Source organism: Urocitellus parryii, chromosome 2, assembly GCF_045843805.1.
Source record: "Urocitellus parryii isolate mUroPar1 chromosome 2, mUroPar1.hap1, whole genome shotgun sequence".
Classification (NCBI taxonomy): Eukaryota; Metazoa; Chordata; class Mammalia; order Rodentia; family Sciuridae; genus Urocitellus; species Urocitellus parryii.
This window is the reverse complement of record NC_135532.1, coordinates 91,376,529-91,404,363: the sequence shown is the minus strand read 5'-3', so window position 1 is coordinate 91,404,363 and position 27,835 is coordinate 91,376,529. Positions and strand designations below refer to the sequence as shown.

General features: G+C 52.0%; 1 protein-coding gene across 1 annotated transcript; it reads left to right on the top strand.

Moving 5' to 3' along the window:
- Positions 1-63: 63 nt before the first annotated feature.
- Plxnb1 (plexin B1) lies at positions 64-27,835 on the top strand. Its single transcript, XM_026383901.2, has 38 exons — positions 64-81; positions 3,826-3,878; positions 4,684-5,796; positions 6,582-6,764; positions 7,095-7,223; positions 7,349-7,449; positions 7,750-7,882; positions 8,162-8,318; positions 8,632-8,740; positions 8,816-8,924; positions 9,335-10,003; positions 10,185-10,307; positions 10,499-10,621; positions 10,956-11,049; positions 11,137-11,309; positions 11,477-11,628; positions 13,156-13,261; positions 13,525-13,661; positions 13,957-14,133; positions 14,543-14,714; positions 14,856-15,098; positions 15,786-15,962; positions 16,040-16,188; positions 16,710-16,810; positions 16,905-17,122; positions 17,247-17,425; positions 17,573-17,639; positions 17,873-18,019; positions 18,862-19,030; positions 19,299-19,402; positions 19,477-19,561; positions 19,779-19,951; positions 20,104-20,264; positions 20,352-20,499; positions 22,404-22,468; positions 22,610-22,685; positions 23,789-23,863; positions 25,394-27,835. The coding sequence occupies exons 3-38, from the start codon at positions 4,690-4,692 to the stop codon at positions 25,496-25,498; spliced, it is 6,396 nt and encodes a 2,131-aa protein (XP_026239686.2). The 5' UTR covers positions 64-81; positions 3,826-3,878; positions 4,684-4,689; the 3' UTR covers positions 25,499-27,835.

Here is a 27,835-nt window from a genome sequence, read left to right as displayed (position 1 = left end):
GGCCGCTGAGCGCAGATCCCGAGCGAGTCCGGAGCGGCCGGCGCCCGCTTCAGGGTGCTCATCCCGCGGGCTGGCTGGGTGGTGAGTGCGGGGCTCGGGCCGGGGCAGTGGGACTGGGACGAAACCACGGGACCCGAGTGGCATGGCCTGAGGCCTCGATCCAGTCGGGCAGGGGTTGCCTTAGTGAGTGGTGGGCGGCTTGGATCAAGAGAGTTGGAACTACACTTCTGAGCGCGAAAGCAAACTCTGGTGGCTCCGCCTGTAACGCGATTGGGAGACAGAGGAGGTGGAGCTGCTCCTCCGCGCCCCCTCCTCGCCGCCGCCGCCGCCACCACCACCGCGGCGGTACGGTCCGGCCGGCCCCTTCCCCGCCCTTCCAGGACCACTGGTGGGGTCCTTTTCCTTGCCGCAGAGTGGGGGAGGAGGGTTGGGGGAAGAGCCGAATGGGGTGGTCCAGGTATTCCCTCAGAAGAAGCAGCCCTTTGAGGTTGCGCTTGGTGAGGCTGACAAAGGCGGACCACGAGTCTCCTTACACTAGAGTGGGACCCCTTCTCCACACTCAAATTCAGCGGATGATTGATGAGCACGTCGGGTCAACGTGGGTGGCTGGTAAACGGTGGCTCCCTTCACCCTACTCAACACCCAGAAAAGAGAGAGGGCATTGTGCACCACTATCAATGAATATTTTCTCCCTTTGGTGGACCATGGGAGTGGGGCAGGAGGATGGAAAGGGCATGCCAGTTTCCCACTAACTCTCAGACACGATAAATAAATATACAGGTGTGGGAGGACCAAATTTGTGACCCTTTTGGTTGGTGAGGACAGCTGCAGGAGGTTCCGGTGGTGCTTGCTCTTTGCAAACTTTGCAAGCAATCTTGGGCCCTGCTGAAGAAGTTCAGAGAGAGATTGGGCCCAGAAGAGACCTGCCAGACAGGCCTGGGCACAGGCAGTTAGGCTTTGGCTGTGAGCCTAGGCAGGGCCTGAGTTGTGGGGAGTAGGCAGGAGATCTCGGCCTGTGCAAGTTGGGGACTCAAGGTTTGGCTCAAATCAGCCATCTCAATGTGCTCTTGCCTGGTGGTTTAATAAAAGTGGAGCCAGTGCTTTGCCCTGTCTAAGGCCAAGTGGCTTTGAGAGGCATGTGTAAGCCTCATCTCTCCCAGGGACAGAATCTCCTTGGAAGTGAAATGGAGGTTCATTCACTATGCTGGGAGCCCCTGCCCTGTGCTAATATCTGTGCTAGTTGCTGGTGACTCCAAATCAAAAGCCATACTCTGTCTTTAAGGAGCTTCAGGTCCAGTGTGGAATGATGTAATGGGGAGAAGTGGTCTTCTTGGGTAGTGCAACTAATGCCAGGCACACACATTATCACTTTTACTGATCAGAGGACTATCATTCTATCATTGGGAAATCAGAGGCTCAGAGCCCAGCTGGCAGAGCACTGTACTCCAGGATGGTGACTGGGTGTGTCCATTCTATCTGCCACACAGGCAACTTCCTCAGGAGCCTGGGAGGACTGGGAAGGCTCCCCAGGGAGGTGATGGCTGGGCGTGGGAGTTAATGAGATAGAGAGGGAATGGGCATTCCAAGTTGTGGGAACAGTCCTTGTGACAGCAGGGAGAAGTGGTACAGCCTGCAGTTCAGGCAGGAATGAAGAGCATGTATGGGGGAGGATGTGGACTCTAGGGGCTTGACCTTTATCCCTCTGGCTCTGGGGTACCCCAAAAGCTCTAGAGAGAGAGATGCACTCCATTTCTGCTCAAAGAAAATCTTGTGAGTTTGGGGGTGGGGGTAGATTAGGGAGGCTGCTCTGTGCTGTGTGGCAGAGGTTAAGTAAAATAAGTGTGCCTAACATGGAGGAGAAAATGTCACTGTCCTTTGTCTTCCACCTGCCCGTGGTATGCGGGGAAGAGTGCAGGGCCTTGCTTCATGGGAAAACTGATTGATTAAGCCTGACATAGTTCCCTGTAGTGGGTCAGCCTTCAATTTTCTATGTGCCCTGGTCAGAAGCTCTTCTGTTCCCATGCATTTCTTTCTTCCTGTGTGCCCCTCAACTCAGTTGTGATTTCACATTTGGGGAGTTTTTTTTTTTTTTTGTATGTGTGTGAGTGTGTTTTTGCTGCCCCTTGAGGCCTGGAGAACTTTTGGCATGCAGTAGGCTCTAAGCAAATATTTGCCAGCAAATGAAACAGTGAATGTCAGTCTAACTATAGGACCCTACGCCCAGGGCACATCCTTGGCATGAGGTGGCGGAAGGAATGGGCAGTAGCCAAGTGCAGGAGGTGGCCTCTGACTATCCTCAGGTGGACTCTCTTCCTAGAGGAAGAAATTTTTCCCCCCATTCTGTGGTAACAAGGTGGGGGCTCCTAAACAGCCTGGTCTTGCCACCGTCCTGAGCTTCTGGCTGGTTCGAGACTTTCCCTGCCACCTCCCACCCCCCCTTGGGTGGCAAACAGAGGCAGCCTTGTTCCCGCTCCCATAGAGCTGCCCTGTTCTCTGCACACTAAAAATGGAAACCCCCAAGCTATTTTGGGAGCAGTGCCCAGCCAGGCTGTGGCCACTGTGTCCCTGCTCCCACCAGGCTGCTGGACCCTCCTCTGAGCCTTGTGCCCAGCCCTGCTTACATAGGGACAGCCATAGAGCACCCTGCTGAGGCCACTGATGGGATAAGCTGAGCTGGGCCATTGGAAGTGAGAACCCTTGGTACATTCTGCACAGACAGCCTGGCAGCCGGGTAGTGGGAAGGCTGCGCAACATGGCCTGAGCATAGACAAGTGAGAGTTGTCTCCCAGTTTGGGATGCATGCTTGGTGTTCCTAGTTGGGGACCACTGGGGTCTGGGAAAGCTGGTGTTACCATGGTTTCTTGGTTCTGGGACTCAGGAGCCCCAGCTGGAGGGTAAGAAGAGCAAGTACCCAAAGTTTGGTGAGGTCCTAGGGATGGACCTTTGGATGGACTGAGGGTTGGTGTACACAGGCATGATGACTTCCTCAGGGTACACCCTACTCATCCCACACCCTTGGCCCTGGCTCAGCTCTGTCCTGCATGGGAGGAAATAGCAAAAGATGGCCTGCCTTCCACAGTTCTCTAGGACTTAGTAGTTGAGCCAGGGAAGCATGTGTGTGTGTGTATGTGTGATTGTCTAAATGTGGGTGGTGTTACCTATGTCTCTGGGTATGACATGTGCCTGTGCAGAGTGTGCCATGTATGTGTTTGGGTGTGTAGGGATTGTCTCTGTATGGATGTGACTTTATGTGGTGTCTGGACATGGGATGTGCCTGTGTTTCTGTGTGTGTACTCATCATATCTGCATGTGTGTGTACATGTGCAAGTACCCATGTGTTTATGTGTGAGTGTGTGCACACAGGCTGGTTGGTGTGTACAAATATGTATCTGCCAATGTATTGGTTCCCATTGGGGCTGGGATGGCCCTTGGCTGGTGTGGAGAGTGTATACTCTGGTGCCTCTATAGGGAAGGGTTTGGACAGAGGATAGAGAGTAGACAGTGCTGAGAGGAAGAGAACTGGGTGAGAGAGCCATGTTGGGGGCCTGATTTGGCCCTGATGGCCATGGGGCTCCTTACTAGCTGACCTTTCCCAGGCCCCTCGGGTGCCTGGCTTTGCTGCCCTCCCCCTCCTCATGTGGGTGCTGAGGAGGCATCCTCTGTGGAATGTGTTTGGTGGCTGAGGGCCAGGCTGGGCCTAGCTGTACAGGCAGGCTGGGCAATGGGGAGGGGGTAGTTTTGTGCTACCTCCATAGTGGGAGCCCAGGGTTTCCACATGCCTACAGCCTAGACCCCAAATTCATATTCTGCTTTCTCCCTGGCTAGGTGACTCCTACTTAGGTCATGCTGTTGTCTCCTGATCCAGCTGGCCCTACCAGGTGAGTCTAACTTTACTCCTAGGCATCTGGGGGTGGTGGTATTCCCACTTGTGCTCAGGGCTCTCCGAGATTGGGCCCAAGCTTTTACCTCCCACCCCTCTCAGCCTGGATTTTCCTCTTCCCTCTGGCCTGTTGGTTCTGTGGTTATCACCCTTCTGGATTCCTGGCCAGAAAGGCCCTTCACCCAGTTCTTGCTTTACTCAGATATGCTAGTGGCCCATGAGTCTTTGTTTTCCCTCTCCACTTTGCCAGGAAACCAACATTCATGCAAAGAGGGCCTCTCAGTGTTCTTGGCCCCTTCCTTTTCCTCACTTGTTTTCCTATCTCTTCCAGGCCCTTCTCTCTCACTCTCTCTCTCTCTCTTTTTTAATATTTATTTTTTAGATTTAGGTGGACGCATTATCTTTATTTTACATTTATGTGGTGCTGAGGATCGAACCCAGTGCCTCGTGCATGCTAGGCGAGCACTCTACCACAGAGCCACAACCCCAGCCCAAGGCCCTTCTCTTTTTGATCCATATGGTGGCACAGCATAGCAGGAGTGAGGGTGGAGTGGGGTGGATGTAGGACTCCGGAGAGCATAATGCCTACAGAGAAGGGTTGGTGTAGAAGTTTCCAGGGTTAAGTGTCCCTGTTTCTTCCCCAGATAGTATGTGGTCCTAGGGTCATCCTTGACCATAGTGCTTATCTAAGCCTAGTCCTCCTCTGCTTACCCTCAGGTTAGGAGGCAATTCCTATCCCTTATTAGTGATGTTAGGGCACTCTGCTGGCCACATGAATCCCATTCAACCTTTCTTCCTAATAGGTGATCATGCCTGCTCTTGGCCCAGCTCTTCTCCAGACACTCTGGGCTGGGTGGGTCCTCACTCTCCAGCCATCTCCACCAGCTGCTTTCACTCCCAATGGCACACATCTGCAGCACTTGGTGAGGGACCCCACATCAGGCACCCTCTATCTAGGGGCCACCAACTTCCTGTTTCAACTGAGCCCTGGGCTGCAGCTGGAGGCCACAGTGTCCACAGGTCCTGTGCTAGATAGCAGGGATTGTCTGCCGCCTGTGATGTCTGATGAGTGCCCCCAGGCCCAGCTTACCAACAACCCCAACCAGTTGCTCCTGGTGAGCCCGGGAGCCCTGGTAGTGTGTGGGAGTGTGCACCAGGGTGTCTGTGAGCAGCGGAGACTGGGACAGCTTGGGCAGCTGCTGCTGAGACCAGAGCGGCCCGGGGACACTCAGTATGTGGCTGCCAATGACCCTGCAGTCAGCACAGTGGGGTTGGTGGCCCAGGGGTTAGCAGGGGAGCCCCTCTTATTTGTAGGGCGGGGATATACTAGCAGAGGTGTCGGGGGTGGTATCCCCCCTATTACAACCCGGGCCCTGCAGCCATCAGACCCCCAAGCTGCCTTCTCCTATGAAGAGACAGCCAAGCTGGCAGTGGGCCGCCTCTCTGAGTACAGCCACCACTTTGTGAGTGCCTTTGCACATGGGACCAATGCCTATTTTCTGTTCCTGCGACGGGACCTGCAGGCTCAGTCTAGAGCTTTTCGAGCCTATGTGTCTAGAGTGTGCCTCTGGGACCAGCACTATTACTCTTATGTAGAATTGCCTCTGGCCTGCCAGGGTGGCCACTATGGGCTGATCCAGGCTGCAGCTGTGGCTGTGTCCCAGGAGGTGGCCCGTGGGGAAGTGCTCTTTGCAGCTTTCTCCTCAGCGGCTCCCCCCACTGTGGGCCGGCCCCCATCTGTGGCTACTGGGGCATCTGGAGCCTCAGCACTCTGTGCCTTCCCTCTGAATGAGGTGGACCGGCTTGCTAATCATACACGAGATGCTTGCTACACCCGGAAGGGCCGTGCTGAGGATGGGACTGAGGTGGCCTACATTGAGTATGATGTCAATTCCTGCTGTGATCAGCTGCCTGTGGTGAGTTCCAGCATGGCCTGGACTTTGCCCTTCTCCAAAGCCACTGGCCAGGCACTTGCAGCCAAGAAGGTACCCAGGGAGCCTGAAAGGAAGCTGGTAGTGGGGCAGGGAATGATCAGGTTAGCAAGTACTAGGTACTTCCTTTGGGTCTAGGTGATGAAGGGGCCCCTCAACACAGCAGAGCATTCAGGGTGGCAGAAAATAGTACCGGGATGGGCTTAGAACAGAATGTTGAAGAAGTAGCATTGTAGAGGTGGGCTGAGGGTCTAGGATAAGAGCAGAAATGTTGAAATGAGACATTGTTTTAGGTTCTGGAGCAAGAGATGAAGAAGAGGTTGGGACTTGGGGCTGTAGTCTTTGGATGGGTACAGAAGGAAAGAAATTGCTCATAGCAAGACTGAGTCAGTGAGAAATGCAGAGGGCTTAAGCCAGTGGTCTGGGAGGTGAGGAGGCCAGCTGCAAGAGCTTTAGGAAATGGCTCAGGAGAAGGCAGAACACAGAGGTCAGAGGAAGCAGCTCCCAGGCCAGGGATGGGAAAAGATGCGGCTGCAGGCATTGGATGGGGAATCAAAAGAGGGAAAGGAGCCATTGGTAACTGTCTATGGCAGTCATAGATTAAGTGCATTGAGTTAGTGATAAGGATGTAGTTGTAGCAGGTGCTGCCCAGGCTTGGGTTGTCAGAGAGGTCTGGCAGAGAGACTGGGCTGGGAGGAGGTTGTCCAGGAAGGATGGGGCAGGAAGTTTATCTAGTGAGAGACTTAATCAATTCTTCTTGTTGCCTGCAGGACACCCCGGATGCTTATCCCTGTGGCTCAGATCACACACCCAGCCCTATGGCCAGCCATGTTCCATTGGAAGCCACACCGATTCTAGAGTTGCCAGGGGTTCAGTTAACAGCTGTGGCAGTCACCGTGGAGGATGGACACATCATCGCCTTCTTGGGTGACAGTCAAGGACAGCTGCACAGTGTGAGTCTACAGGAAGTACCAGCCCTGTTCCAGGATCTAGAGAGTACAGGCTTCTAGAGAACCCAGCTTATGTGGAGGTACCCCAGTGTTCTTTGAGGCTGAGATATGCCCCCAAGATCTGGCCTGGGAGAGATAATCTGTGTTCCTCTTCCTAGAAATGGATGGGTTTACCTGTAACTCTCTTCTATTCACTCTGGGACTGGTTGCAAAGAGTTGTGACTTCCTAGGAGGGGATTTTATCTGTAAATTGCTTAAATTGTGAATGGGAGAAGGCTTTGGGTTTGTGGCCCTGGAATTGGTGCCAGACCAATTCCTGGTCTCTAATTTCAGGTCTATTTGGGCTCGGGGAGTGATGGCCAACGATACTCCATACGGAGCATCCAGCAGGGGTCTGCAGTGAGCAGAGACCTCACCTTTGATGGGACTTTTGAGCACCTGTATGTTATGACCCAGACTACAGTGAGTGTCAGGCATAAGCAAGGGCATGATTGCTGGGAGGGTCCTCTGGGTGGGGCTGGGGACCCAAATGTGGGTGAGCCACTGGTGTTTGGATTGCTGGCCTCAGGTCCTCTTTGCTGTCACAGCTTGTGAAGGTTCCTGTGGCTTCCTGTGCTCAGCATCTGGACTGTGCATCTTGCCTTGCTCACAGGGATCCTTACTGTGGGTGGTGTGTGCTACTCGGCAGGTTAGTGTTCCACCAGTTCCTGACCCCTCCTGACCCAGCCTCATGCCTGAAGTGCTACTGTGTAATTGTCTCATCCAGGATTCTTGACCCTTGGCCCTTGACTCTTAAACTCTGACCTTTGGACACCCTTATCATCCACCCTATCTGCATCACTGTCCTACCAGGACAGACACAGGATCCTGGTGTTATCTATCACTGAAAGGGCCTGCCCAGGGCCTCAGTATTGTAGTTTTCCCTGCCCTATGAATGCCCAGTGGGCTCTTGAGCGTCACAGATTAGGTACTGGTCATTCTTGCTCAGGTGTAGTCGCCGTTCAGAGTGCTCAAGGGGCCAAGGGCCAGAGCAGTGGCTATGGAGCTTCCAAACTGAGGTGGTCTGTTTGCGAGTGGCAGCCATAAGTCCTGCCAACATCAGCCGAGAGGAGAGGAGGGAGGTGAGTGACCAGAGTAGGCAGGGCCCCCGAGGAGAGGGCTTTGGGGATGGGACCTTGCATTTTGGTGTTAGATGTACCAAATACCACATGGCCTTATATAATTACTCCTTTTGGGGCCTCAATTTCTCCATCTGTTATCAACCCAGTTCAGAAGGATTTTGTGAGGTTTTGGGGTGGAGGTACTGGTGCCAGCCCACATTGGGTACCCTTTAATGAGCCCTGATCTACCTACTTAGCTGTAGTGGGGCCTTAAAAGTGTGTGCTGGTCTTTCTTGGCAGGTTTTCCTGTCAGTGCCGAACCTGCCACCCCTGTGGCCGGGGGAGTCATATTCTTGCCACTTTGGGGAACATCAGAGCCCTGCCCTTCTGACTGGATCTGGTGTGATGTGCCCCTCCCCAGACCCTAGTGAAGCCCCAGTGCTGCAAAGAGGAACCGGTGGGTGAGAAAAGCTGCCAGTCCCACAACTGGGGAGCCCTACCCTGCTCTTATTTTGTTTCAAAGGGTGTGGTCAGGGTGAGGTGTGAATCCAGGCACAAGAACCTTGAATTGATGCTTTTCTCTGAGTCCCTTCACTGATGCCCCAAACCCTAGAATGTCTATTTTGTGCCCTGTAGACTGCCTTCTCTGACCCTGGTTTCCTTTACCCATTCTGGATGGTAGCACCACCTCTGTGTGGTCTCAGCATGTTAACTCTGGGTCTAAGTGCACTCCCCACTCCTTAGCCCTGGGCCTCTCTCCCACTTTGCAGACCATATCTCCGTGAGTGTAGAGCTCAGATTTGGCGACGTGGTAATCACCAAAGCTTCCCTCTCCTTCTACGACTGTATGGCAGTCACTGAGCTTCGCCCATCTGCACAGTGAGTTCCTCATCCTGTCCCTCAGCTCTGAGCTCCCCTGTGGTGATCTCTGCCCCATGGTTGTACTCTGTGCAGGTGCCAGGCCTGCGTGAGCAGCCACTGGGGGTGTAACTGGTGTGTCTGGCAGCACCTGTGCACACATAAGGCCTCATGTGATGCTGGGCCCATGGTGATGAGCAAACAGGTGAGTGGGACCCCAGGATGAACCACACATGGGCTTTGGGTCCCCAGTGTGAGGGTTTTCTGATGGCCCGGGGTCTGTGTGTCTGCCTGCCCATGTGAGACTGTGTCCTGAACGCCCAACCTGCTGTGTGTGACGGACTCACTAAAGAATGGCTGCTGATCCGTCCATCCTGTTTCAGGAGAGGACATTTGTAGCTGAGAGGCGGGAGGTGTGGCCTTCGTGCCCCACCTCAGCACAGACACCCCTGGAGCCTGCCCTCTGTGTTTCTCCTTTGGAGAATTAATGGGCTGTTTTTGTTTCTCTTTTCCTTGGTCTCCTTTCCTTTTAACATACCCTTTGCCTGCCTGCCTCCTGCTCCTGCATCTGCCTGCTGAGTGGCCCTTCCTGTCTTTCTCTGCCTCCCCCTTCAGAGCCCACTTCTCTCCCTAGCACCCCCTGCAAGAGATATACCCACCCTCTTCCCACCCACCGCCCCTGCATCCACAGTCCCTCCTGTACCTGACACTTTTCCTGTGGACCCAGGAGCCACAGACTCAGATGTCCCAACTGGGGCCAGACCTTCTTTGCTCAGCCCCTGGGGGCCATGGGCAGGTCCTGGTCCCATTCCTTCCCCCACCTCTTCAGAATCACATTTCCATGAGAAGCCCCTCCTTCCCAACCTCCCCATCATACCTAGAACCACTGTTCCTGCCCCCACTAACTTGGGACCTGCAGCCACACCTGAGGACCTCTCAGCCTCCCATCCATCACCCTCAGATGCAGCACCAATGCCCCCTGCAGAACCTGGCCCTGAGACCCTTCCCTCCATGGTGGCCCTGGATCAGCCCCCTGGCACTGTACCTGCCACCACTTTCCCAGGGGCCACTGGCTCCACGAAGCCCGCTCTGGACTGGCTCATGAGAGAAGGTGGCGAGCTGCCCGAGGCCGACGAGAGGACAGGGGGTGACGCGCCCGCCTTCTCCACTTCCACCCTCCTCTCAGGTGATGGAGACTCAGCAGAGCACGAGGGCCCTCCTGCCCCCCTCATCCTCCTGTCCAGCCTCGACTACCAGTACGACACCCCCGGGCTCTGGGAGCTGGTGAGGTCCAGCCCAGGAAGGAGGCCTCGGGAGGGAATTGGGGAAATGTAGCCCCTCTCTTGCCTTGTGATTCTCCCAGTGGAAGGGCAGGGGCAGGGTCTTGCTCTTGAAGTCCAGCAAGACAGAGGCCTGAGGTAGGCAGCATGGAGTCCATAGATTGCCTTGCTCTTGGTACCTGCAGGGAGAGGTGAATTGGGGGCCAAGCTCCTGCCCCTGTGTGGAGAGTGTTCAGGGCTCCACATTGATGCCAGTCCACGTGGAACAAGAAATTCATCTGCAAGGCAGGAATCTGCGCCTTTTCCAGGTGTGTGTGTCCTGCTTGCAGCTGTCCTTGCAGGCTTTTTGGCTGTTGACAAATTCTACACTACTCCTGGGGAGCAAAAAGAGGGTGTGGCCCTGGGTCCCAATTATAACTCAAAAGCTGTCCTGTGGACCCATGTGACTCATGGGGCCTGTTCCCAAAACTGCCCCAACAACTGTGTTCTCTGCCCCCAGGACAGCCCAGGAGACAATGAGTGTGTATTGGAGCTGGAGGGCCTTGAAGTGGTGGTTGAGGCCCGTGTTGAGTGTGAGCTGCCTCCAGATACCATGTGCCATGTCACGTGCCAGCAGCACCAGGTGCAAACCACAGAAACTTGGGTGGGCAAGGGTGCACTGGCCACAGGCTGGCTGCATCATGCTTGACCCAATCCATGTTTTGACCCTGGAAAACAGATGGGTACCCTACCTCTGACCCTGTGTCACATGGGGTCTTTGCATTGAGGCTGACCTATAAATAGAAATCCCAGAGAGCCCCTCCATTCCAGTTCTGCCTCCTACCTCCAACTGTTTCACTCTATGGGGTCCCTGCATCCCAATTTTGATCTCTGATCCTGTGTTACCGTAACTAGTCATTTTAGTCCTTTTCTGAGTACCCCAACCCTAGGCTGTGATCACACTCCTACTTTTTCAGCTTAGCTATGAGGCTCTGCAGCCAGAGCTCCAGGTGGGGCTGTTTCTGCGTCGGGCTGGCCGCTTGCGTGTAGACAGTGCTGATGGGCTACATGGTGAGCTACTCACTGGTAATGGGGGTGGGCTGGTAGTAGCAAGGCTCTTCTGGGCCTGCCTCTCACATTTGTCTTTGCTACTTTCAGTGATACTATATAACTGTTCTGTGGGCCACTGGGACTGTAGCCGCTGCCAAACTGCCATGCCCCAATATGGTTGTGTGTGGTGTGATGGAGAATATCCACGTTGTGTGGCCCAGGAAGCCTGTGGAAAGGCTGAGGCTGTGGCCACCCAGTGCCCTGCACCTCTCATCCACTCAGTATGTTGAAATGCTGGCACATCCCTTCCTCAGTGCTGTCTTTGGTGGGAGGGTTGTGTCTGTGCCATGGATTCAGGGAACCTAAAGGTGGGAGGCTGGGCTGCCTCTGCAGACTGTCAGAAGTCTACATAGGTGGGTAGAGGTGAGCAGTCCTTGTCTTGGAACAGGTGGAACCACTGACTGGGCCTATAGATGGAGGTACCCGTGTCACCATCAGGGGCTCCAACCTGGGCCAACATGTGCAGGATGTGCTGGGCATGGTCATGGTGGCTGGAGTGCCCTGTGCTGTGGATGCCCAGGAGTATGAGGTCTCTAGCAGGTGAGCTGGCTGGACTCAAAATGGGAGGGATCTATGGCTGACTTTCTTACTCAGGGTTTACTACCTGCTACTCATCTGTTTTCTATCTCCCTGTTTCCTTGATTCTGGTTCTAATGCCTTAGTGCTGGGGTTGCCACTGAGGCATTGAAGTACCCACCTTGGCTTTCTGCACCTACCTGCAGGTCACTGGTTTGGGGTTCTTCCAGGGCCTGTATGGGGCAGAGAGGACTGGTAACTCTGCATCTTGGCTCTGGTTAGGTCTTCTTATCTGACTTTCTGAGTGATAGTGGATATAGTGGTGCTAAGTAGGGTTCCCAGATCCAAATAGCTGGGCTAAGGGGCTAGCCTTCTCATCAGCTGTCCTTACCCAAGTACTGGTCTTGCTGGGCTCTCAGGAGGTATACTTGTGGCACACCTGTAGAATGCCAGACTTCTCTGTCCAGCCTCTGGGAACCTTGCCGCCTCCCCAGGGCTCATGGCTTACTGAGGTTCTAGTCATGGTAACCTGGTCAGTGTTTCAGGGTCCCAAGGTACACATGTGGGACATTCTAGAGGTGGTGGCCACAATCAGTGGCCCAAACCTGATTGAATATCAGGGTAACTTGGAGAGAGAATAGGTCTCTGATTCTACCCTCAGAGATGTGGATTCAGAAGGCCTTTGATGAGACCCCACAATCTGTATTTTATTATTGATTGATTGTGGTGCTTAGGATTGAATCTAGGGTCTTGTGCATGCTAAGCAAATGACACAATAGGTATTTTAAACAAGGACTATTTTGCAAGAGCATGGAGTTTTCTCTAAAATGTGTTATGGCTGAAAAACCTAAGGAGACTTTATGGACTGTTAATGATTCCAGAACTTTAAGACTTACATGGGTTACAAAGTAATTTATAAAGTGATTAAAATATATTCTGACTGGAACCTCCCCTGGGTAGTTCACACTTTACTTGTTCTGTTTTCCCTGAGTGTTTGCAGTGACTGTGACAATGTCATGGAATAGAGCCACTGAGACTTAATGTTCTGGAAATTAATTTTCCCCAACTTCTGGCTGATAACCAGCATTTTCTTAGGCTGTTCACTTCTACCCTCAGATCTGACTGGAGACTTTCAGATTTTTTTCAAGAAGAGATCAAGTTTTTACCACTTTGTGGGTGGGTACTATGCCATGAGGTGTTGGTAGAAGACAGGGTGGCTGGCTAGGCCCACTCTTCAGCTTGACCACCCGCCACACCAGCTTTACAGGGCTCCTTTAAATTTATGCCATAACAGAGGTTTGATTAACTCTTCCTTGTTGAGAGCCTCTTTGGGGTAGCACTTGAATGGTTAAACCACAAATATTAATTCTCAGATGCCAAGGCCAGCTGATGTGCCTTAGGGAGTACCAAAACAAGAGAATCCCGATGTGTTTCATGGAGCATGGGAAGAGGAAAACCATTTGGCAGTGGGGTGGGGAGAGGGACTACTGGGTTACTTTGAAGGGGGCCTTTGATACAGCCTCATACTTCTTGCCTGCCTTGTACCCACAGTCTTGTATGCATCACTGGGGCCAGTGGAGAGGAGGTGGTTGGTGCTGCTGCAGTGGAGGTGCCAGGAAGAGGGCGCAGCATCTCAGAGCTCAACTTTGCCTACCAGGTACCAGATTGTTGAGCTCCCCCTAGCTACCAAGTGGCTAGTCCCTTTGCCGGCCCCTCACTATTTATTTATTTATTTATTTGTGGTGCTGGGAATTGAACCCAAGGCCTTGTGCATGTGAGGCAAGCCCTCTACCGACTGAGTTATTTTCCCAGCTGACCCCCATCTGGTTTTGCCTCCATGTGGCTCTCCACCCCAGGGCCCTTTTGTGTGACTCAAGCTCCCCTGTTTTTGTTTTCTGTCACACCCTATCATTTGTATAGGACCCAAAGGTGCATTCCATCTTCCCAGCCCGTGGCCCCAGAGCTGGGGGCACCCGCCTCACCCTGCATGGTTCCAAGCTATTGACCGGGAGGCTAGAGGATATCCGAGTGGTGGTTGGAGACCAGCTTTGTCACTTGTGAGAGCTGTTTCCTTATCCTTCAAAATTCCATGTGCTCCAGGGAGAGAATAGGAGGGGTTGGGATGCTGGGGAGAACAAAAGTGGGAGAAGGCAAATCTGCCCTGTGAGACTTTGGTCAGGCCCTCTTAAAGCTGGGGCTGTAGTGGGAAAGCAGCCTTCAGAGCTACCTGGTGGAGATGGCAATAAGCAAGAAAGGAAAGTAAGCTGAGGCCTTGAGTGGGTCTCTAGTTCCCCTCTCCTACACATCCTCCAGCCCAGGTGACCTGCCTTCTACTTTCACCTTTCTCCCCAGGCTGCTGGAACAGCAGTCAGAGCAGCTGCAGTGTAAGACCAGCCCACACTCCATACCTGCCACGCTTCCTGTGACAGTGTGGTTTGGGACCATTAAGCGGAGGCTTCAGCATGGCCAGTTCAAATACACATCAGATCCCAATGTCACCTCAGCTGGCCCCACTAAGAGCTTTCTCAGGTATGGGACCATGGGCATGGTTGTATGGCAAGTGAGCTTTTGCCACTCCCTTAGTGGGGATAGGGCTTTCTGTGTGGGCCCTTGAATCCCATGCATAGGGAATTGGGGTCATGTGACTTGGGCTGGGCTGAGCTAGCTGGGACTGGCTGTCTTTTAAATCCTCATTCATAGCCAGGCAGTGGTGCATGCCTGTAATACCAGCAGCTAGGGAGGCTGAGTTCAAAGCTAGCCTCAGTAACTTAGCGAGGCTCTAAGCAACTTAGTGAGACTCTGTCTCAAAATAAAAAATAAAAAGGGCAGGGGATATAGGCCATTGGTAAAGCATCCCTGGGTTCAATCCTTGGTAACAAAATAAAACAGAATACCCTGATTCATGTAAGTCATGAGTGGCTCATGGGCTCTATTTCAGTGGAGGACGTGAGATATGGGTTCGTGGCCAGAATCTGGATGTGGTGCAGACACCAAGAATCCGAGTGACAGTGGCTCTAGGAGTGCTGCAGCCTAGCCAGGGGAATGGGCGGAGGCGCCGTGCAGTCCCGGAGACAGCGTGTTCCCCTGGAGCCTCCTGTGGCAGTCATCACGTAGGAAACCCTTGGACCTCCCTGCCTCCACTGGGCTGGCTGCTGCTGTCCCTTTTCCCCTCAACCACAGATGGCTGGTACCAGCTCTGCCCTCTTCCTACATGGCCCCTCAGTTGACCCTCTCTTGTCTTTTTCTGCCAGTTTGAAGAGCCATGTTATGTGAACTCCTCCCATCTCATTATATGCCGTACACCTGCTCTCCCAGGCCTACCTGAGGACCCCTGGGTCCAGGTGGAATTTGTCCTTGACAACCTGGTCTTTGACTTTGCAACACTGAGCCCCATACCCTTCTCCTATGAGGCTGATCCCACTCTGCAGCCCCTCAACCCTGAGGACCCCACCATGCCATTCCGGCACAAACCTGGAAGTGTGTTCTCTGTGGAGGTACTGTTCCTTCTTGAGCTTGGCAGGGCCCAAAGACCCTTCCTTTGTAGGACAGCACTGCACTAATGGTAGAGAGGCCAGGACAGTAGAGCAAGGGCTGAGAGGTTTATGGAGTAGGGGAACCCTAGCTCTTGGCAGGGGTTTGACTACTGGCCTGGGTTCTAACATTTCATGGTGGGTGTCTTCATGACAATCAGTAAATGACTTGGCACACACAGTAGCTGGGTGGTGTGCTACTTAACAGGTAACTGGGCTGATCCCTATGTGGCAGCCTGGCTTACAGAGACAACACTAGGCACATGTTCTGACATGTATGGTGGGCAGTAGGTGGGTATTTAGGCCACAGGTAGGTAATCCATCACCCACCTGTGGGGTCTTCAGACAATGGGGCTCTGGCTTTGTTAGTTAATTGGTCAGCACTCTGTAGGCAGTTTTAGGTTCTCCACATTTTTAGCTCTATAGAAAAAGTAGGGAGGGGCAGAAAAGGGTCATGAGGAGCAGCCTGAAGGATATCTCCATGACTGTCAGCCCTATCTACAGGGGGAGTAGTGCTAAGGGACTGTTAGCCCTGTGTCTTAGGTGGGTCTCAGAACCATTGTTCCCATATGTGGGGGGATAGGATCTGAATGGCGACCAGCTTTCTCTGGGAAGTGTTCTAAGTGACAGATCAGTGACCTCATGTTCCAGGGGGAGAATCTGGACCTGGCAATATCCAAGGAGGAGGTGGTGGCCATGATAGGAGATGGCCCCTGTGTGGTGAAGACACTGACCCGGCACCATCTGTACTGTGAGCCCCCTGTGGAGCAGCCACTGCCACGGCACCATGCCCTCCGGGAGGCACCTGATGCTTTGCCTGAGTTCACAGTCAGTGGGCAGGTCCCAGGCAGGGCTGGGCATTGGGAATGTGCTGAACCCTTCCTCACAGGTGACTCTCCACACAGGTGCAGATGGGAAACTTGCACTTCTCCCTTGGTCATGTGCAGTATGATGGCGAGAGCCCTGTGGCTTTTCCTGTGGCAGCCCAGGTGGGCTTGGGGGTGGGAGCCTCTCTTCTGGCTCTGGGTGTCATCATCATAGTCCTCATGTACAGGTGGGTGTAGCCAGGTATGGCTGGGCTGGGCTGGTCTGGGGCAGTAAGTGACATGAGGCAGGATGGGGAAGGGGCAGGTTTGACCAGGGCTCAGCAAAGGACCAGAGTAAATGTTTTAGACTTTGTGGGATGGATGTCTCTGTAGGATGAATGTGTCTGTTGCAATCAACTACCCAACCCTGTAATTGGGCCTAAGAGCTGCCAGGGGCAGTATGTAAACACATAAGTGTGGCTGTGTTCTAATAAACCTGTATTTGTAAAAATAGGTCACAAACCAAATTTGGTGCTGTTGTAGTTTGCTGATCCCTAGGCTCAACTGCACTGTTAGGGTACGGGTGGGTGTGGCTTGCTGGGATAGGGCAGGCTGAATTATTCTGGGCCATGCCTCGTCATCCCTGGGTTAGACTGTGCTGGACAAGGTCAGGGTGTGCCTAGGGCTGGGTCAAGCAGGCCTGACTAAGTGGAACCCAGCAAGGGCTTTGGCCTCTTGGCTGTCCCTTCCTGATCTTGGTGCTAAGCAGGAGGAAGAGCAAGCAGGCCCTGAGGGACTATAAGAAGGTTCAGATCCAGTTGGAGAATCTGGAGAGCAGTGTACGGGACCGCTGCAAGAAGGAGTTCACAGGTGAGGCCCTAGAGCTGGCTCCTGCCTCTAGGGTTCTGCCCAAGTCCACTCCTGTTACACAGGATTGGCACCCAACTTGGTTTCTGCTCAACAGACCTCATGACAGAGATGACTGATCTCACAAGTGACCTTCTGGGAAGTGGCATCCCCTTCCTCGACTATAAGGTGTATGCCGAGAGGGTCTTCTTCCCTGGGCACCGGGAGTCACCTTTGCACCGGGATCTCGGTGTGCCTGAGAGCAGGCGACCCACTGTGGAACAGGGCCTGGGGCAGCTCTCCAACTTGCTCAACAGCAAGCTTTTTCTTACCAAGGTGCTTTCCCACCCTCAGCTGGACCCTTCCTATCCCATCTTATTCCTAACTAGACTCCTGGCCCAGCCCTTCTCTATTCCACCATTTCTGATCCCCTCCCCCACATATCTTCTCCCTGGCCCAGTTCATCTACACACTGGAGAGTCAGCGAACCTTCTCTGCTCGGGACCGTGCCTACGTTGCATCTCTACTCACTGTGGCCCTGCATGGGAAGCTTGAGTACTTTACTGACATCCTTCGCACCTTGCTCAGTGACCTGGTAGCCCAGTATGTGGCCAAGAACCCCAAGCTGATGCTGCGCAGGTCTGTAAGGCTGTTGTGACTGGGTGGGTAGTGGACAGTTGGAGGCAGGAGCTGAGGCAGGGCTTTGGGTCCGGTCTGGGATCTATAGAATAGAGAACCCTGAATTGCACTTGCTAATTCTGGCTTTCCCATTTTTTGTCCTCCCAGGACAGAGACTGTGGTGGAAAAGCTGCTCACCAACTGGATGTCCATCTGTCTTTATACCTTCGTGAGGGTGAGGGAGGCAGAGACTGATAGAGCTTCTATTCAGAGGGGGTTGAGACCTTTAAAACACAAGCCCTATGTCCTCCAATGCAACTTAGTTTGCATACGTGTGCCAAAGCAGAGACCCTGCCTAGCATGTCCTCAGTCACCTTCAGCTTGCATCCTGTCCCTTTCCCCAGTGTGCACTCTGTCTCATAGACCTCTGCTGCCTGCCTGGGGCCCTAACTGCCTATACTTTCCTAGGATTCAGTAGGGGAGCCTCTGTACATGCTCTTTCGAGGGATTAAGCATCAAGTGGACAAGGGGCCAGTGGATAGCGTGACTGGCAAAGCCAAATACACTCTGAACGACAACCGCCTACTCAGAGAAGATGTGGAGTACCGTCCCCTGGTGAGGGTGTGCATGTGTGTGGTCTGCAATATCAGTGTTCAGTTGAGGTACTAGCTTCTAGTGTCTGTATCTAGATGTAGAGCCAGGCTGATCTCTGGCTACAGGCTGAAGGGGGTCTTTGCGTATTTATTTTTGATGCTGGATCAAACCTAGAGCTTCAGATATGTTAGATAAGCATTCTATCACTCAGATGTACTCCCAGCCTAAGAGAGGCCTTTAGACAATCTTAGGAGGATAGAGGATTGAGAGCCAGACCTTGAGAGTACTTCAGAAGGTCCAGGGTCTGAAAGGAGTCTGCCCTGTCCTGGAACATCAACCTGTGTTGTGATTGGGCCTGAATATCTTTCTGACCACCCTGTCAGGGATGTGGCCTTGTCTACCAAGTCAGAAGGCTGGCTGATCTGCATGTTTTTCCTCTGGATTTGCTTTCCTTTAGTTCCACATGAGGGTTCCTTTGAGGAAGTGCCATGCAGACTCCATTAAACTTGCTTCTCTGTCAGATAGGGCAGGGAATCTTGGCTCATGCAGGTTTTCCTCAGGCACTTCAGCCTGACCAGCTCAGCCAAGCACCTGGGAACCTGAGTGAAGAAGGGTTTATGTCACTTAGGTATTCTGCCATTTACCCCATAGATGTTTACAAGCATACTGTCTATGTGCTGGGGTCAGTGAATGTAGGAAGCTGCTGTTCCTGGGGAGGCAGGTGATGAGACAAGAATTTAGGGTTGCTTGGTACTTGGGGATCAGAGGCTGTGGCTTTCTCATGTTTGTCGCTGCCTTTAGCCTTGGGTCTTGGTCATTTGAAATGTCACACAATACTGATGGTTCTCATGTGTCCTGCTTAGACCTTGAATGCACTGTTGGCTGTGGGGACTGGGGCAGGAGAGGCCCAGGGTGTGCCTGTGAAGGTCCTGGACTGTGACACCATCTCCCAAGCCAAGGAGAAGATGCTGGACCAGCTTTATAAAGGAGTACCTCTTGCCCAAAGGCCAGCACCTCGTACCCTAGATGTTGGTAAGTGTGGAGAGGGGCATGGCCTGGGGATCTATGATAGTGCTGGGCCTGGGATGGCCTAGGACCAGCCCTACGGGGACATCTTATCACTCAGAGTGGGTGATATTAGACAGTCTCTCCTGTGGTTAGGCCCTTGCTGGTTTTTAGAGAATTTGGGGAGGGGTTGCCCCTGATAAAGGGATGTTGTCCTTTAGGAAGATAAGATGGGTTCCATTATGACAAGGGGATCCTAAGAAGCCCTGGACCAAGTCCTATTTTATTCTTATAGAATGGCGATCTGGGGTGGCTGGACACCTCATCCTTTCTGATGAGGATGTCACTTCTGAGGTTCAGGGTATGTGGAGGCGCCTGAACACTTTGCAGCATTATAAGGTAGGAGGGTGGGAGTTGGAGGAGGGGTATGATGGGGTGGAAGTGGTAGAGGGGTCACCAGCTGTGGTCATCAGGTCCCAGATGGAGCAACTGTGGCCCTTGTTCCCTGCCTCACCAAACATGTACTCAGGGAAAACCAGGATTATGTCCCTGGAGAACGTGAGTACCTAACCCTCCCAGTCTTCTACACTTGCTTTGCCCAGTCCTGGGTAATGGGGGACAGTTCTTTGGACCTCAGGGTGGGCTTGTGCCTATTTTCCTTCTACCCAAGAAGCCTCAATCAGGTATCTCCACTCCTGGGAAGGTTGGCAGGACCCTGGAGGCCCAGGAGGTGGCACCTGATGTGGGGTGACAAACTATGGGGGTCTTGGCACAGGAACTCCAATGCTGGAGGATGTAGATGAGGGGGGCATCCGACCCTGGCACCTGGTGAAACCGAGTGAGGAACCAGAGCCACCCAGGCCACGGAGGGGCAGCCTTCGGGGCGGAGAGCGTGAGCGAGCTAAGGCCATCCCTGAGATCTACCTGACTCGCCTGTTATCCATGAAGGTGGGGCTGGATGGACTGGTCAGGGTTGGGACCAGGGATAAGACAAGCAGTGGGGTCTGGACTGTGAGGGAAAGTGGCTACTGATGGGATTTGGGCTGGTGCTGAAAATCCCATTGCTGATCACACCTGTCTGCTTTCCCCTTTTACTATAGGGCACCCTACAGAAGTTTGTGGATGACCTGTTCCAGGTAATTCTTAGTACCAGCCGCCCTGTGCCTCTAGCTGTGAAGTACTTCTTTGACCTGCTGGATGAGCAGGCCCAGCAGCATGGCATCTCTGACCAAGACACTATCCATATCTGGAAGACCAACAGGTGGGCAGGGGCAGGGCTTAGAGAATGTATGAGGTCCCCTCTTCACCCGTGCAACATGATCATCAGCCATGTTTTCCCCACTCACAGCCTGCCTCTGAGGTTCTGGATCAATATAATCAAAAACCCACAGTTTGTGTTTGATGTGCAGACGTCTGATAACATGGATGCAGTGCTCCTTGTCATTGCACAGACTTTCATGGATGCCTGCACTCTGGCTGACCACAAGCTGGGCCGGGTGAGCAGGCTGGGCTGGATACAACAGGAAGGGGATGGGGGCATGGGTGGCATGGGCTGGGGGTGAGCAGTGCTGTATGTGTACACAGCTTTCAGGTTCTCCTGAAAGTTTCAAGGAAGAGGGTTAGGGGAGGCCACTGACCTAAGACATTCCCTAGCCAGGCTTTGTTTCAAGAGCTTTCTGGAAGGTGGCAATTGGTTAATCTTCAGGGATGAGCAAGAGTAGGGGGCACTATGTGCCAAATTACAAGATTAAGATGTAGATAGCAGTTGCAACCTGGCAGGCTTTGGGAGTAGTCCAGGGCCACTTGGTGAGGTCTCCCCATGGGGTCAATGGGGAGCCACAGAAGACCTAGGAATGGGGGTGTGGTATGATTAGTTCTTATGAGAATTTGGCAGAGCATCATGGCAGCTAAGCAGTGGGGGTCCAGAGGAAGCTATGCTGTTCTTTGGACAAGCAGTAGCCCGATTCAAGCCAGCAACAAGGTGCAGGGCAGAGATAAACTGTAGATTGGATGTGGGGGATATAGAAGAAGGACAAATACGCATGATCCCTGTGCCTCTGGCTATGGTGAGTTCAGATTTAGAGGTAAGCCTTTGGTATTTGTGGGGCTACCACGTGATTTCCAGTGGAGACATGGATTCTCCAATCTGAGTGCAACTCTGGGCTGCCTGGTGGATTTGGTTCTTTAAGGTGGTGGAGATGTCTGCTAGTGGTTTAGAGGGGAGGAAGGTCCAGGAGAGAGTTAGGTTTGAGGGTTGTGCTGACAAGGGCATCTGGGAAGCATAGACAAGTGGTATCTGATAGTACCAAGGTTGGGAGTATGTAGTCAAAGCCTGAGTCCCATCATATATGGGGTCCTTACATGTTGCTCAGACACCCATTAGGCATGGTCTTTATGGCTTTGGAGTTCCATGAATGAAGTTTTGCTTAGCTCAGACCTCTGGGCTATGGTTGGTCTCTGATCTCTTAAGAGACATACCTGTAAGAGTTAGTAAAGAAGCAAAATAGAAAGTTTCACTTTGTAGTGCTGTCTTTTGTAGCCATTTTTTGTTCTACATATTCTCATTATTCTGCCTATGATGAGCTGAAAATCACAAAGCCATACCATGACTCATGGGTCACCTCTAGGGGTGGATCCTGTGTGGTGATGTTTTTTTTTTTTTTGGCCAGGTATTCTATCTGCCTCCTCTTTCCTACAGAACAGCAAATAGTTCCTGGGTAGCTTAGGGGAATAGTCTAAGCCAGGAATGCCAAATGTGGAGAGTTGAGGAGATAGCATACATCCTGACTCAGGCTGAGGTAGAACCTGGACCTGTTCTAATAGGGCAGTGCCACCCAAAGATCTTTCTCCTCTTCCTGGCAGCTTTAGCATGAACCAGAAGTCCTGAGAGCAGAAGTATGTGGCCCAGAGGTCATGGCTGCTGGGACTTGAACCCAGTTTGGGTGGTATAGGCTGTATCTGAGTGTGTGAAAATTATAGTCTTTGACTTGAGAGACCTGCTTCAAATTTTAGCTCAGTCACTGGGGAGTGAGATGGTCTGGGGCAATTTACATGATATTTTGGGTCACAATTTGCTATTTTTAACATAATTACATGAGGAATTACTCTGCATTCTGGCTCCAGATGGAGGCATAATCTCAGAATAACAGGGGAGGATCCTTAGCTGAGGATCTCAGAGAATGAATGTTGAAGCAGAGAGGGAGTAGAGGAGGATCCTGCAGAAGAAAGTGGGCTAGGGTTACAAATCATCCTGGTTTGCTGGGGACTGAGGGGTTCCCAGGATGTGGGACTTTTAGTTTTAAAACTGAAGCACTGCTGAGAAACCTTAGGGACTCAATCACCCTAACAGAGGCTGTCATCCTTCTTTCTTTCTTCACTACCCTCCTGCTGGCGGTGCTAGGACTCCCCCATCAACAAACTTCTGTATGCTCGTGATATTCCCCGTTACAAAGGGATGGTGGAAAGGTACTGGGGAAGGGAGTGAGTCTGGAGAGGGTGTTGGTGGATGGGCATGCATACAGCTGAGGTCTTGGGGGTGGGTCCTGGTGGGGACTGGGAGGAGTGGGCTTATTTACCAAGCAGCTGTTGTACCCGGCTTTTTGGCAGGTACTATGCAGACATCAAACAGAATGTCCCAGCCAGTGATCAAGAGATGAACTCTGTCCTGGCTGAGCTGTCCCGGGTAAGGCCTGCCTCTGCTTTTTGGGTTGGGTACAAGCCTCCTACCATGACAATCCTGCCCTCCTCATACTGCTCCTTGGCAGGGAAGCCCTTGGGACCTTAACAGCCCTGTAAGTTGGTTGGGACATGATACACACCACCAGTATAAATGTAGAATGATCCAATTGCATTAGCAAGATATCAGCACTCCTAGCATCTCATCACGGAGTAAGCAGGGGTCTTATTCTGAAGCTGCCACCTAATCTAATTCAGTCAGGTGCTTGGATGCCTGTTGGGGTCTATGGAATGCTTGGGATCAACTCTAGGCCTGCTAGCATTTGCCTGCCCACATCTTCCCACTGTTCTGCTAGCCTTTATGGTATAGTCATGCCCCTACCTACTCCTCAAACAGTTTCAGAAAGGTGTTTCTGAAATGATGATGTTGATCACAAGCACAGTACTAACAGCAGCTGTACTTTTGTGGTATTGGCTTTATTTTATTTGATCCCCATTAGTGCTCCCACAAGTTAGGTGATATCAACACCAGTGTCCCAGTTAGGAGGTTGACACTCAAGTGTCTCTATGGAAAGACTTTAGGAAATCCTTGAGTGAGATCAGAGCAGAATTACACTGGGTTGACAGCCTACAAGTGAGTTTGGTTCTACTTGGCCCTGTAGAACCAAGAGGCATGGGCATCTCTGTGGGTTCAGATCTGACTGGGCTGCATGAACCATGAGAGAGGAGGGTTCAGGCACAGAATGAGGATGACTAAAGGTACAAAAGAATCAGTAAGGGGGTTTTCTGGAGGACCCCTGGGCTGGGCCTGTTACATGTCCCCTGGGAAGGTGGGGGTTCCAAGTGACATTCTTGACAGAGAGGTAGATCTTTGAGGAAACTGCAGAATGGAGGCTCTTCCTACCAAGAAGACTCCTGTCCTCAGGCTAGGCATGCCTAGCATGAAGTCCCTAGTCTGTGGTGGGGTTCTACTTCCCAGTATAGGGCCTGTCCCTTGCTCTACCTCTTAGGCTTCCTTCTTTCTTCTCACCCTCACCTTGAGTCCTGGGCCTGCTTGCATGGCTGGCCAGACCCCTCATCTCTCTCACTTCTTATCTGCCTTCCTTCTAGAACTACTCTGGTGACCTCGGGGCACGAGTGGCCCTGCATGAACTCTACAAGTATATCAACAAATACTATGACCAGGTGGGCAGCCCTGGGCCCTGACTGGGAAGCTGACCTCAAGGTACCCTCTGGGAGGCTGAGGGGATAGATGTGAAGAGGTGTGACTCTGTGACTCAGAGTGGGTGGGAGTCTTTGGGGGCTCCCTCAGCACGGAATAGGGTAGGGACTGGATCCTTTAATGGTTTGGAAAGTGTCCTGTAGGCATGCTTCTTGGTTAAAAGAATAGCTCTTCTTGGCTCTAAGAAGTTGGCTCTGCTCTTCCCAACTCCCCATCCCAGTTCCTTAGCAGGGCTCCCAGGCATGGTGATAGTGGTTGAGTGGGGCTGGGGAATCTATCAGGGCCTGGAAATGGTGTGTAGGATGTGCTCTGGGACCATATAACTGCCATCTCTACCTGGGCCATGCTTTTATTCAACCCTTATCAGATTCTGAAGTAGGCAGCATTTGGGGCATGGGCACCTCTGTGGGTTCAGACTTGACTGGGCTGCATGAACCATGAAAGAGAAGGGTTCAGGCACAGAATGAGGATGACTTAGGGTACAACAGAGTCAGTAAGGGTTTTCTGGGGGGCCCCTGGGCTGGGCCTGTTACATTAAGTGTTCATCAGTCAACCTACATTGCTTAATGGATTCATTCACTCACATGTCTGGGTGGCACTAGTGATACGGCTGTTGCTGTTCAGTGTTGAACCTTCCTTGTGGCCCATAGCCTGGTGGGACAGCAGTCATTTGACAATGAGTGGATCCACAAATGTGGAGTCCAGGCTCTGCAGCCTTGCTTAGCATGGGGGCTAAGGCATTGGGCAGGTGGGGGTATGATATAGTTGTGCTTCTGTATGGAGACAGAGTGGGAGACCGTTCCTCTCCCCCAACTCTGCTGCTCTCCTGTTCCCTTTATTTTTCTTTTTATCTTTTATTTTGAGACAGGGTCTCACTAGTTTGTTTACATCTTCACTAAATTGCTGAGGCTAGCTTGGAACTTGTGATCCTCCTGCTTCAGCCTCCTGAGCTGCTGGGATTACAGGCATGTGCCTGGCTTCCTTGTTACCTTTGAGGCAGCCCCCTGTTTATGGTTGCTCATTACTTGTCTCTCATACAACATCTTTCTGGCCATAATTGGGTCCCTGGTCCCTGATCTCTGCTTGGCATCTGACACACAGGGATTCAGGATTTGCTATTGGCTGGAGGGCAGGTGAGCTGGGATGGCTGCAGCAGGGCTTCTGAGGGGCTTGTGGTGAGAAACCAGTTGGGGGTTGGTCTCCATTCAACAATTTTACTCGGTGAGGTATATGTTTTTTTTTTTTTTTACCATAAGTGCTAGGTAACTGAGTAAAATATATCATTCCCTACTTCATTAATCCCTAAAACTCCATGGTGACTTTACTCTATTATCTCTCTCCAGTGAGGTTCTGAGGTCATACAGGAAGTGAGGCATTTTGCTGGATTTCTCAGGTTCTTACTGCCAGTTGTTCTTCTTTGGAGGCCTGTTGATGTCTGCAGTGAATGTGTGGGCCAAAGATCTCCCCTAATGGTGTTGGTGTCTGCGTTTCAGATCATCACTGCCCTGGAGGAGGACGGCACAGCTCAGAAGATGCAATTGGGCTATCGTCTCCAGCAGATTGCAGCTGCTGTGGAAAACAAGGTCACGGATCTATAGGGACCAGGGTGTCCTGGCCTGCTGTTGCCTCAGTTCTGCCTGGACACTCCTGGAACCTTAAGGAGAAGACCACCTTCTTAGATGTTTATAGTGACTGACAAGCAGGTTTAGTGGAAGGTGGTTCCTAGTCTCCTGGTGGCTCTGGCCTTAGCCCTGCTAGACTCACCTTGTAGGCGTGGGACCTTGAAGCTCATGAGGTGGTGCCTGGCTTGCTCTCTGAGCTCAGTGGCCCTGTGTACTACTTCTTGTGTGACATCAGCCTGCCTGGATATGGGATTTAGGGTTTCCAGAGTGTTTGGAAGGGCCTCCAGGACCCTGGGGAGACTGTACTATTCCTGAGCACTGGCCTTTATCCCAACAGGATTCAGAGACTTTCTGTCCTCCATCATTCCTGACCTTGGTTTAGTTTCCTCTGTCCTTGTTGCTGCTGCCACATCCAAGGTCTCTTAGATAAAGCCTTTCCTAGGTCATTGCAAACTGACCCCTCAGCAAGGCTGGCTGCCTCAGGGCCATCCTATCTTCCAGGCAGCCAGTAATGAGGGGTATCTGCTGAGGGGGTCTTGGGGAGAAGGGTGGCCCACTGACTCAGCTTTTCATTAAAGGATAACACACTGAGTAAGTAGACTGTGATGTGTGGGCTCACCCAGCCCCCCCCATCATATGAGGGTGGTAGCTATGCTTGGCAAGCACAGGGTGAGTGTGTTGGGGGGTGAACTTTGTACTTTGGAGGGGTCTCAAGGCCCCTACTAAAGGCCCGTTGCAGGTCTGGCTGTCCTTGGCTCCTGGGACCAAAGCTTTTGGAAAGGGAGAACTTCATCCAGGACCAGTTGGGGAAGGCCTGTGACCCAAGTTGGAGGGGTCCACCATCTCTTCAACTTAAGTTTTATAACTTCTGTACTCATGTTTCATTTATTTTGAAAGGAATTGGGAAAGGGTGGCATTATTACAGGTGACTCTAGGCAGCATAGGTCTTGAGGGCCCTTTTCTATGGCTCCATTTCTAGACCTTTGGTTTCCAAGTCAAGGCACCCTTAGAGCAAGGGATCAACCCAACTGCCTACCTGCATGAAGGCCAGCTTGGGTGGTTTTACTTGATACATAGCTGGAGGTGATCTTTGAGACAGTCCTAGTGGGGTCTTACATTGCTAGCTGGGTTAGTAGGCTGGGGTTGATGGTTTTGTGACAGAGACTTCCCTCAGGAGACCAGTCCCTCACTGAACAATGGTGAAATGGGGGCCCTTCATCTCTTAAGGTCCTCAAAAAGTACACTCCTTTGGTTTTCTGCCTACTCCTTGTAACCCTGTGACCCCCAGCCTCCCCTTGAGGTCTTCTTTGAGGGTTTGCAGGGACAGGCTGCTATAATTCTAGGAGTCCTTTCCCTGCCTCCCTTTGGTACCCAAAACCATCTGTAAAATTCTTTAATGCAGCAGGACTCACATTGATCTTGTTCATGCCAGTGGTAGTCATAGCTGCCATTCTGTTAGCTCTAATGTCCCTCCTTCTCTGTTTCTGCTAGATGTGGGTCAGACCACAGTTGGATAGGTTAGTGGTCAGGTATCGTCATTTGGGAGCATATGAGCTTTAGTTCTTCAAATGGGTGCCATAGCCAGGTTTTTATAGTCACTCAGAATGGTTCTGATGCTCCCCCAGTAGTTGCTTCGGCAAACTATGGAGCTGACAGTCTCTAGAAGCAGGGCAGATGGAGAATGCAGTTTGGGGTGGACTTTAAGCAGGCACATAAAGGGAGGCAGTCTTGGTTAATACCACAAAGACTACAAAGCCAAGCCTCTATTCCATACTCAGGCCTCTGCAAGTTTTAGAGGCCTTTAACTGAAGGTGAGGGCTCCCAGGAAAAGAAGGCCAAGTACTTGCATACCTGGGCACATGTACATAGGAGGGGTGAGTAGTGAACTTGTTTTGAGTTACTCAATTTTGTGACTCACCTTCACAAAATATTTGTTTTGTGGTGCTGGGAATGGAATCCAGGACCTCATGGGTACTAGGCAAGCACTCTATCACTGAGGTACATCCCTGGCCTGGAACTTTGTTGTAATAGAAGAAATATAAAGAAAAAAAAATTCCTACCACAATAAGATAGGAATCCCTTCAAGTCTTCACTTAAACACCATGGCTCACAATGGAGATGCCATCACTGACAAGCTTTGCTCATTTGGGTCCAGTTCACAATTTCAATGTAGAATGTTTGTAATTCAGTTTAATCAGTCTTTTTCTTACCAAGATTTCAAAGGTATGCTCTCATTACTGTTTTCTATAAGTCTGTTAGCATACAAAGCACCTTTGTTTCTCAGTATTACCTGGGACTCCTTAGGGAATTTAT

Excerpts from the sequence above, each read along its gene's own strand:
- Plxnb1 (XM_026383901.2), top strand. The coding sequence starts at position 4,690 with ATGCCTGCTCTTGGCCCAGCTCTTCTCCAGACACTCTGGGCTGGGTGG. Across the intron at positions 10,308-10,498 it reads GGAATCTGCGCCTTTTCCAG|GACAGCCCAGGAGACAATGA; the intron begins GTGTGTGTGTCC and ends CTCTGCCCCCAG. Across the intron at positions 20,500-22,403 it reads CTGACCACAAGCTGGGCCGG|GACTCCCCCATCAACAAACT; the intron begins GTGAGCAGGCTG and ends TGGCGGTGCTAG.